At 38.2% G+C, this 11,984-nt stretch overlaps 1 protein-coding gene across 1 annotated transcript in view; it reads left to right on the top strand.

Moving 5' to 3' along the window:
• Nucleotides 1–410: 410 nt before the first annotated feature.
• The window catches only part of trpc7b (transient receptor potential cation channel, subfamily C, member 7b), a 49,514-nt gene continuing 37,940 nt past the window's right edge, over nucleotides 411–11,984 (top strand). Inside the window, exon 1 of the mRNA XM_067383292.1 lies at nucleotides 411–1,163. Coding sequence (XP_067239393.1) covers nucleotides 411–1,163 — 753 coding nt within the window. The remainder of the gene's footprint in view (nucleotides 1,164–11,984) is intronic.

Raw genomic sequence — 11,984 nt, 5'->3', positions numbered from 1 at the left:
TCTCCGCTACAGTCTCAGCTGCAACTACTATGTTTGAAGGCGGAGCAAAATAGATGTTGTTCGCAGGCAGCCAATGAAGACCATAGGCTGGCATTATGCAGATTAGTTTCAAAACCTACATAGGTTCACGCAGGAAGAGAGATTACAGACGACTCATTTCAGGCAGTTCAGAATCGGTTACTCCATTTATCTCCATTTACTTGACCTTTAAAACTTTAAAGAACTTTTACTTTCACAAACAGCTCTATTACAGACTGCATGAAAGGTACAGTGTAATAGAGGCACTTTAACTTATTGATGGATGAAGTCAAGTTCTTTATTGAATATTCTGTTTCTCATTACAAATAATATGGATTGCGACTAAGTGTTCTTCACTCATTTTTTTAAAACTTTTTCTTAGGTCAGAGGTCATGCATCGCAGGCACACCACCCTGCGAGAGAAGGGTCGTCGGCAGGCCATCCGAGGCCCAGCCTACATGTTCAATGAACGTGGCACCAGCCTCACGGTGGAGGAGGAGCGTTTCCTCGACGCTGCGGAGTACGGCAATATTCCTGTTGTCCGCAAGATGCTGGATGAGTCCAAAACACTCAACTTCAACTGCGTGGACTACATGGGTCAAAACGCGTTGCAGCTGGCAGTCGGGAACGAGCACCTGGAGGTCACAGAGCTCCTCCTGAAGAAAGACGGAATGGCGCGTGTGGGCGACGCACTTCTTTTGGCAATCAGCAAAGGCTACGTGCGAATCGTGGAGGCCATATTGGCTCATCCGGCGTTCGCAGGCGGTTTGAGATTGACATTGAGCCCGCTGGAGCAGGAACTGAGGGATGATGACTTCTACGCTTACGACGAGGATGGGACACGTTTTTCGCACGACGTGACACCTGTGATTCTGGCCGCGCACTGTCAAGAGTACGAGATCGTACACATCCTGCTGATGAAAGGTGCCAGGATCGAGCGGCCGCACGACTACTTCTGCAAGTGCTACGAGTGCACGGAGAAACAGAGACGCGACTCTTTCAGTCACTCGAGATCACGCATGAACGCATACAAAGGGCTCGCCAGCGCCGCCTACCTGTCGCTGTCCAGCGAAGATCCCGTGCTGACGGCTCTGGAGCTCAGCAACGAACTCGCACGACTCGCCAACATAGAGACAGAGTTCAAGGTGAGAAATTTGATAGTACTATAACCAGAAGAAACAAAAATGGGTCATTTACTAAAGTCAAATCTAATTGTTTAGCACTTTTCACAATACACATTGTTTTAAAGCAGCTTTACAGAAAATCATGATGTTAATGTTTATAATATCTTAACATCTTCATGACTTTTAGTTGCATTTAGTGGATTAGAGCTGGATGATAATATACAGTAGTTTACATTGTACGATTGTGCAAGTAATCAGGTGGTTGAGATTTGCTCTATAGTAGCCTATATTTCGGCCTGTGCAAGTGGATGTGTGCAGATAAAGTTGGATATAAAATATATTTCAAATTTTAAAGAGCTGTGTGATTTAGTAATTGCTGTTACTTACTTTTAGAAGCAAAAACCTCCATGCAGAGTTTTTCCTGTAATTGTGCATCAGACCTGAACATGTTCAGAAGGAATTTAGCACCAAAGTGGTTTCATTTTAGCAGTTTTCTTGAGATATCTGGTGTGAATTGCTCTCTCAAATACCTCATCATCTCAGTGGCGTTGAGGTCAGGACTTTGATTGTTTCACTCCAGAAGGTTTTTTCTTCTGTTGAAGTCCTTCTGTTGTTGATTTAGTCCAGTGTTTGTTTTTTTTTTCTATTGTGTCACTGATTTCTGTTGAGCTTCAGTTGGCAGACAGACGTTCTTACGTTTTTTTAACTAATGTCCTCTCTTATTACAATAATGTGCTGGTGAACATTAAAATTCATTTTCTGTTGAAGATAGCAAGATGTCCAGGACCTGAGGCAGCAAAAAGCTCTAAACCATAGTGGCCCCTCTATACTTTACTGTTGGCTTGAGATTTTAATGGTGGTGTGGTCTGATTTTTATGACACGTAATGTTGTGTGTTATTTTGTCCAGAGGTGTTTTGAGATGTTTTGTTGGAGGCATGGTTCTCATCAGACATTGCTTCTAGTGAATATAGAAAACTCAAATTTTGTAAATGGGTTTTGTAAGGTTTGGCGACTCTGATGCACCGAATTAAGATGAATTAAGTGAATTTCGGCTCAGTGTAAAACAGGCTTACAGTATTTGTGAAGAAAAAATAGGATTGTAATACATAAAATAGCATAACTGTATATTATGCTATTATATTACACATACAGTCAAACCCAAAAATATATCAAAAATAGAAAAAATGTCAGAATAATTTTTGGTTTGATTTATGATTTATGACACAATGATTTATGTTTTAATAAATTAAATTCAGTACAACAAATACTATCATTATAAATACTTAATATCTACGTTTAAATAATTTAGCACTATTTTTATTAAAATAATGAGAATTTGGGCAGAGGAAAAGCACTTAACAATATATTTTTAAAATATTGCCACAATCAAAAAAAGAAAAGGGCTTCATTTTCTTTATGCAAATTTTTTTTTATTATGTGAAGCTGAACGTGATGTTGACAGGTTGTGATGCATTGGAGACTCATTGGAGCACAAACGGTACATACAGAGGTGTGTAAAGTCAATAAAGTCATTTGATGTTAGGTAAGAAAAGATAACAAAAACTCAATCAATATATATAATGATAACATTTCATAGGCATGTCTCATCTCCTCAAACTACAATAGAGCAGCAGTGACACTGAATCTTCAGGCAATACAATCAGCTCTCGCTGTATGATACCAATGAAGAACAGTGTGTGTGTGAGTGAGAAATGGAGCAGGAAACAGCCAAATAAAGTACTTTGAATTTGATTTTTGGGCCGACGGCGTTTACTTCTCACCTCCAGTGGACATACGTACGTCCTGACCTGGAGAAGATGAAACCAGTAGAAAGAAGATAAGACAGAAACAGAATTGCTCTTTGTGTTGTATTTTTATACATATTAAAGAGGAAATACTGTGCTTTTTTCCACATTCAACTTTCTTTACTGTGTAATGTTGCTGTTTGAGCATGAATAAGCTCTGAAAAGTTCCAAAGTCCCTCCTGCAGGAGTTCTTCTCTATATCAGTGTCGGTGTTTCTGAACTCCCTGAAACGCCTCCATTGAAGTCTTGAGCTTCTTCCGGGAACAAACACATCACAGTATTCCTCATTTAAATAATTCCGCCTAAAATAAAGGTGTGTGTAGTGTAGTGTGTGTGTAGTGAAACTGGCCGTTATGGTATGGGGTGGAACATTTCCAAAACACGCTCGAAACGCTTGACCAATCACAACACACTGATCCAGTTGACCAATCAGAGCACATTGTGCTTTTCAGAAGGAGGGGCTTCATAGAGACAGGAACTAAACAGAGCGTTACTGACAGACTGGGAAGAGAGGAGCTGCAACAATGGAGGATATGAGGAAAATGTGTTTTTTGTTTTTTGTTTAAACTATCACTTCTCAACTCTATCAACTAAATCTCATGCATTTCATGTTTAATGTATGTGAAATGTAGTTCCCTATTTCGACAGCTCACTATGGTTAGAAACAGAGCTAACGGATGGCATGTGTGTGAGGATCAGGAGTAAGTGTGTGTTTTTGTCAGGGCTCAGATGGTGGCGTGTGTGTCCACTACACAACTGTAAATTAAAGTGTTCTTCACACAGGAGTGTGTGACAATTCTATCTAAATAAAAAAATTCAATCTAAATCCTGTGTGTGTGTGTGTGCAGTTGAATGTTAATTCGCACATCCAGTGTTTTTGAGTGAAGCGTCCACACGTTCACCAGAGCAGCATCTGTTCCCCAGCACACACTGCTCACTAATGAGTGTGAGTCTAATCCATCTGACGGCCGAATCCTGTCCTGCTCCTCAGGGATCTGATCCGTCTGTGGCCCGAATCAATTCTCCTCCAGAGCCGCCTGACAGCAGACTTTACACCGCATGTATTCTGATGCAGGTTAAAGATGTTTAATGTAGTTTTATCCAGTATCTGAGAAAATCAAAATGATTGCACTTTGGGCTAGTTTTGTTGGGGCAACCCTACTAAGAAGCTATTCTATGATGAAAAGCTTTTGTTCCTGCAGTATCATCTTGAATCTGGTGGCGCAGGCCGGTGGTGGATTGGTTTGTCAAATCCAATCATTCTTTGCTTCTTTCCACATTGTAAAGAGGGCTGTACTCTCTAACCTCATATAAACTCTGTCAGGTATTGTGCGGCGATCAGACATCGATACGTCTCAGAACTAATTCCCATTGAAGTGCTTCATGTTTAAGAGCCATATGGGCACACAGACAGTTTCATCTTCAGAAGTGGCATCTGTATTAGCAGCCGATGAAAACAAACACGGTTTTATCCTCCCAAAACAGGCTGCAGATAAATCAGCAAGGAACGTTGTTTTACAGCCATCAATGAATTCATTCCAGCCAGCATTCCACGTGTCTCGGGATCACTGTTGCTACCGGTAACATAACATCTGTTGTCTGTGTTGATGAGATGTATGCTGAGTTGATGGAATCCTCCCATTTGTCTCCGAAAGTGGCCGAGGATTACCGGAGGTTTCTAAGGAACGTTCATTAGAGCTCGAGGCAGGACACTTTTTAAGAGCGACAGACTCCCGGCGACTCCAGATGATCCCTGTGGCTGCGTTTGAAGGAGGAATGCAATCCAGCAAAGAATGTTAGAAATTAGTGCATTCATTCTGCTAAATGCGACAGTGAATGCCAGCAGTGTTTCATTTAATACTAGTTTAACATTGAGACATTATACATTTATTAAAACTTTTAAGATCTTTTTTGTATTAAATAGACTGATACCTTTTACTGAAGATATTTACTTTAGAATACGAAGGGTATATTCTGCTCAAATTAGTGCAAATAATGAGCAGCTTCCCATTGTGACAACTTACCCCATTATAGTTCAACATGTTCAACTGCATTAAATGTGTTTTTAGTCAAGACTTTTAAAGTTTCATTCATTCATTTTATATATATATATATATATATATATATATATATATATATATATATATATATATATATATATATATATATATAACCACACACACACACACACACACACAATACAATATAAGAAATAATAGAATTAAATTTTGATATATTGTGTTTTTTACTTTCTTACTTTAGATATTTAATTTCTACCAGGGTATTATTTTTGAATCAGTGCAATTAATATGCAGCTTCACGTTGTGACAACTTGCCCCATTATAGTTTAAGAATGAACTGAAATTTTTGTTTGTGAATGTTTTTTTTTTTTTTTTTCTATACAGAATATATTTTACAGAATAAATGAAGGCTGTGAAGCATTCACTAGGGTAAAAATTGTGGCCTGGTTCTCCATCTTCAACATGTCTGATCTTGTTTAACACACATTAGTAAACCCCATTCGTACAGTCTGTAATTGAACATCACTGTGATTAATTACATTAATATGAAATACATGTATCATTGATGCTGTAATGGAAAATCCATACTGAAATTATACTGAAGGCTGAATATGAAACATTTGTGCTGAGTATTTATCATTGAAGGAAGAGAAATTAAACTGTCATTGTGTGACTACATTTACATTTATCCATTTAGCAAACGCTTTACTCAAACATGATTAACAAGTTAGCATATGAGCAATTTATCATAAATTATATGATAATACCGATTTTCTCTAGACCAGAGCATCTAAAGCAGAACAATAGAGGAATAGAGAGTTTATTTTAATAAAAATTTACTTTATAGTTACGAATTGGATAAGTGCAGTGATATTAATTTCTCATCCCTGAGTTTAAATAACAAAAACTGTTTAAACTAGCTGTTTCCATATAAAGTTGTGAATTTAACTTATGTGCAAAATTGGAATATCACTTAAAACATTTGCAATGAAAGCCGCATTTTCATCCCATGTGTTCAAGAGAAATAATTTGTCACTTCCTGGGAAATTGGTGCAAAATATCTGTAATAAAAATGTAGGTTGCTGTAATCTGTGATCTTTTTTCTCAGATGCCTGATGTTTGTGAACGCAACCATGTGAGATGCTTCTGGGAGGAAATTAAACCAAATCATTCTGATGACAGACTTTGGCTCAGGCGTTTCAGAATGACCAAACCAACATTCGGAATGCTGTGATGTGATTGGTCCGCTGGATAGTCCAGTTATCCAATCACATCCTCTGTTGAGTCAAAGTCACTTAAGACTTTTCTTAAGTGATGGGGGATTTATTCAGTAAATGTGTTTCCATCGTAGTTTATGCGATTAAAAAGTGATCTGGCTTAATCACGATTATTATAGTTAACTAAAACTGAAACACTTTCATTAAAAAACTTTAAGTGGAATAAAATAAAATATAAAAAAAAACGTAAACTTAATTTATTTAGTTAGTTGCCAAGCCAACATTTCTCTTTTTCATTTTAACTTGATGAACTATAATAACTAAAACTGAAACTGAACTAAAAAATAATAATATGAATAAAATATAAATAAAATATTAATATTCATCTCAAGTATAGCATCTCAATCTTACTGAAATAACACTGGCCTCAATTGAGCGCACAAGTTTTTATGTGAATGTTTAGAATTTATGTGCATCTTGGCAATTGCATCCAGCATTTTTTTATGCAATATCCAAAATATTTGCATAAAAATAGGAAACATAGCTAGTAATGCACTTTGTTTTGATGTTTATGGGAAGAAACGTGAAGCTTCTATTTTGTAAAAGTTCCTAAATTGATTGCTCTGTGTGTTGTTTGAGCTGTAAATGTTTTTAAATAATTCTTTAAGTCATCCTTTAAATACTTTTCTAGGCAAATGAACCTGGGTATTTGCTACTGAATGTCATTCCTGTTCGGTGGATTTTAAGCAAACCGTTTCTCTCTGATTTCTTTACATCTATCTTATGAAAACTTCCAGCTTCATTGGTTTTTAGTGATTTGACTTTGAGTTTCGTGGTTATTCTTCTGCAGTGTCTTGCCCCATAGGTTTTACTGTCAGTGTATCACTGTAAAGGAGTCGAAAAGACTTTCTGTGGAAACTGACAACATGTCACAGATACTGTCAGTAGAGCTTAACTGAACTGGAATATTCCTATATTGTGATCTGAAGACTTCAGATAATAGAGTATCAGTAATGCTGATGTTGTGTGATTGTCTTCACAAAGATGGAAATATCCAAAATCCTTGTTTTTGAAAATGTGAAAATTAGTTAGGGTTAGGGGAGATAATATACAGTTTGTACAGTATAAAGCCATTATGTCTATGAAATGCCCCCATAAAACATGAAAACCCAGTGTGTGTGTGTGTGTGTGTGCACACTGAGGCAGTATTCATGTGTGTTGGGTTGTTCGAACAGTGCCTCTCTCATCCTTCAGAAAGACTGATTTCTTCACAACAGTCCAGTGAAAAGGGCAAATCTGTTAGATCAGCTGGATATCAGTCATATGAAACACACACACACACACACACACACACACACACACACACACACACACACACACATACACCTCAGGCAGGTCGGGCTCAGGGGATTGTTTTCATTATTTGACATTTTCATATCCATCATCATATGCTAAACAGAGAGAGCAGCTATTAAAAGAAAGAGCTGTCTAGTAAACAAATCACAGGAAGAAAAATGGCCTCAAACATCACTATCAAGAAGAGCAATTATAATTTTTCCACTCCATTTGATATACTTGTATTTTCTTCATATTAATAAATAAATAAATAATACAAGTATGATTATAGATGCGAGCAGCGAATACTGAACAGTGACATTGTAAAGTTTGTTTGATCAGGGAACCTTTGTTGGGGATTAGTAGATGTAGTAGATTACTAGTAGTAGTAACTATTAAGGGCCTGATATGACTCAAGTGAAACTGAAGAATGAACTGGTGTGATGTCATTTCGAACAAAATCAGGCCAAAACAAAGTTTATTTAGTGTTCATTTCGGGAATTAAAAACTGGAAAAGTTTGCTTTTGCAAGTCATTTTGATTTTTTTCTCGCTATTTTAGAATGCAAAAATGTAGGCACAGACCTTAACCTGTTGGTGGCGCTAGAGGGTTTGGGCCATACATTTCAAACCAGGAACACTGAGACCCTCCCAAAACCTGAGACTCCCAGCCAGAAAATAATTAAAATGTAGGGGACAAAACAAAATGCACTCCACACCTTCTGTGCTCTAAAAATACATGAGAAAAGCATTGCAGTAAAACCTGTGTCATCTTACTGTGCGTGTCAGAACATAATATGTGTTTGCAGGAGTTTAAACTCCTGCAAACACACAAACCTGCAGATGTTTGCAAAACTAAATCATTTGGTTTTCCTCTGCTCTCCGTTTCCTGAGAAAGTGCTTCTCTTCCCCTGTTCCCCATAGATTGGCCCTGCTGAGGAATCTAATGTAAAAAAGCAAATTGTTTTCCATGTGCAGAAGCAGCGAACAGAAACCGTCTGAACTGCTTAAAGCTGCAGCGTGTGATACGGCATCAAACATAACTGCAAAATTAACTACAAATTTGAGCATTGTTTACCTCTGACTCCTGACATCAAACTGGAGGGGGAAAAAATTACACACAGCAGCTTTAAATACAGTCTGTAGCTAATGTATTGTTGCATTATTCAAGGAAAGGAGAAAATTGAGTTCATTAATCAGAAGTTGACTGTTACACTGGCTCTGCATTCATTTTTAATTGTTTCATTGCCTGATCAGCTTTATCTCAGATATTTGTTCCTAAAAATGCTCTTCTTGCACCATCGATTCAGCAGCTTGTGTACAAACAGCCCCAATTATGAGTGTCTCCAGAGCTGTTGTTTCTAGTTTAAAGTGTTTACATGACTTACAGTCACATTATGAGAGTGTTTCCGGGTGGCTGGTCTTTCCATTCAGCTTTCACTGAAATTATTTGTAATTTTTAGCCAGTTTGCTTGACCACAGCTCTTGTGCATTTCTGTTTTTGTTACATTGGGTTCTTTATGATTTCTTACAAAGTTTTAAATTAACGGACTTTAAAGAGCCAAACCGCACACTGTGACAAAACACACTGTGTAAAGGTCTGTTCATTTAAAACTTTGGATAAAAAAATACATTTTTCATTTATAGGCATAACATTGTGACACTGACAGGTGAAGTGAATAACACTGATTATCTCTTCATCACGGCATCTGTTAGTGGGTGGATATGTTAGGCAGCAAGTGAACATTTTGTCCTCAAAGTTGATGTGTTAGAAGCAGGAAAAATGGGCAAGCGTAAGGATTTGAGCGAGTTTAACAAGGACCAAATTGTGATGGCTAGACGACTGGGTCAGAGCATCTCCAAAACTGCAGCTCTTGTGGGGCACGTGGAGAGCGAAGGCTGACCCGTGTGGTTCGATCCAACAGACGAACTCCTGTAGCTCAAATTGCTCCAGAAGTTAATTCTGGTTCTGATAGAAAGGTGCGTATGGAGCTGCATAGCTGCAGACCAGTCAGGGTGTCCACCGCCGAAAGAGCCAACAGTGGACATGTGAGCATCAGAACTGGACCACAGAGCAATGGAAGAAGGTGGCCTGGTCTGATGAATCATGGTTTCTTTTACATCACATGGATGGCCGGGTGAGTGTGCATCACTTACCTGGGAAACACATGGCACCAGGATGCACTATGGGAAGAAGGCAAGCCGGCGGAGGCAGTGTGATGCTTTGGGCAATGTTCTGCTGGGAAACCTTTGGTCCTGCCATCCATGTGGATGTTACTTTGACACGTACCACCTACCTGAGCATTGTTGCAGACCATGTACGCCCTTTCATGGAAACGGTATTCCCTGGTGTCTGTGGCCTCTTTCAGCAGGATAATGCTCCTGCCACAAAGCAAAAATGGTTCAGGAATGGTTTGAGGAGCACAACAACGAGTTTGAGGTGTTGACTTGACCTCCAAATTCCCCAGATCTCAATCCAATGGAGCATCTGTGGGATGTGCTGAACAAACAAGTGCGATCCATGGAGGATCCACCTCACAACTTACAGAACTTAAATGATCTGCTGCTAACATCTTGGTGCAGATACCACAGCACACCTTCAGGGGTCTAGAGGAGTCTGACGGGTCAGGGCTGTTTTGACAGCAAAAGTGGGACCAATACAATATTAGGAAGGTGGTCATAATGTTATGCCTGATCGATGTGTACATATACATCAATCCTTGTGCATTTCTGTGTGTTTTTGTTTTGTGTGCTGTTTGACTCTTTGAAAGTCTGTTCATTTGAAACTTTGTAATGATTCATAAAGAACACAGTGAAGTGATAAGGGACTGTAATTTTAGATCATCTAAAACATCTGTGACTGTGAAGTGAATGATTTACGTCCTCGATTAATATCAAAATGTTCATTTATGCATTGAATCATATCAATGCTGATGGATTTTCATGAAAGGGTTCAACACGCAGAACAGCTGCAGGTCCCGAATGAGACCTGTGTGTGTGTGTGTGTGTGTGTGTGTGATATCTAACTGCTGAATGTGCTTGATGTATGCTAGCTTAGCTAATGTGAGCCATTTCAAGACAATGATCTTTACTGATTGGTAAATACATGGTTCAGTCACTCTAAAAATCCATTATATTTAAAGCTTTGACGTGAAGCTGTGCATTGCATTATGAATTATTTTCTGACATATCTCAGAATGCAACAGCACATACAGTAACACTTTATTTTGATAGTCCACATTCTACTAACTATAAGTAACTTTGCAACTACATGTCAACTAGCATTTAGAGTATTGTTAGACTGTCTGTTTAATATCTACAGTAGATTACATAATGTACTGTATATGCCAGGAATAGATCTTGCAGATGGATGGCATTTAGTTACTTTGCTTAAAATATGTTTTTTGCTTAAACATATTATTATGTAATGGTGTTTTATAAAAGCAATGTGAGTTTTCTTCCCTTAAAAGTTTGAGGTCAGTATGATTATTTAATGTTTTTGAAAGAAGTCTCTTCTGCTCACCAAGGCTGCATCTATTTGATCAAAAATACAGTAAAAACAGTAAAAATGTGAAATATTATTGCAGTTCAAAATTGCTATTTTCTATGTGAATATAAGTTTAAATGTAATTTATATCCAGTGATCAAAGCTGAATTTTCAGCATCATTACTCCAGTCATCAGTGTCACATGATACTTCAGAAATCATTCTAATATGATGATTTGCTGCTCAAGAAACATTTATGATTATTCTCAATGTTGAAACCAGTTGTGACGCTTCATATTTATGTGGAAACAGGATTTCTGATTAACAGAAAGTTCAAAATAACATTTATTTAAAATAGGAATGTTTTGTAACATTATAAATGTTCAGTTTAACACATCCTTGATGGATCAAAGTATTTTCTTTCAAAAGCACACAAAAAAATCTTACTGACTCAAACTTTTGAATGGCAGATATTTATCTGTGTGTCATCAGTCAGCATGTTTGACAGATTTCAGAATAGCTCAACAAATCCATCTCAGGCTACTTGATCCATGAACGACGGGCTGCCCGAACTATGGAACCGTTCAGAGTTTATCTGTGGAAGCCGCAGACAGACCTTGATTATTCCGCATCCTTGTCTTTGTTTGAACGCATTGTGGTTCAGACACACACGAATGAAGGGAATTGTGGGTAACGCTGGCTTTCCCGAGACGGACAGACTGCTCGTTATCTCCGAGATCAGTCTGAACGGCCATCCGTAGCGCTCGGCATCTGTTCCGCCCACAGACTCTGTGTCAGAAATCAAATGATCGGCTCTTCCGGTGCAGGAACACTGACACGGATTGAAAGGGCTGGATAACTGCAATTGTTCTCCAGATAGACAGACACCTCCACAAGATGATTTTTGTGACAGTCTTCCTGGATCTCTGGTGTCGTTGTGAATGCTGGATTCTGAGCTGTCATGGAAGTTCACAGTGTG

Source organism: Chanodichthys erythropterus, chromosome 1, assembly GCF_024489055.1.
Source record: "Chanodichthys erythropterus isolate Z2021 chromosome 1, ASM2448905v1, whole genome shotgun sequence".
NCBI classification, from domain to species: domain Eukaryota; kingdom Metazoa; phylum Chordata; class Actinopteri; order Cypriniformes; family Xenocyprididae; genus Chanodichthys; species Chanodichthys erythropterus.
This window is presented reverse-complemented; position numbering and strand designations above follow the sequence as displayed.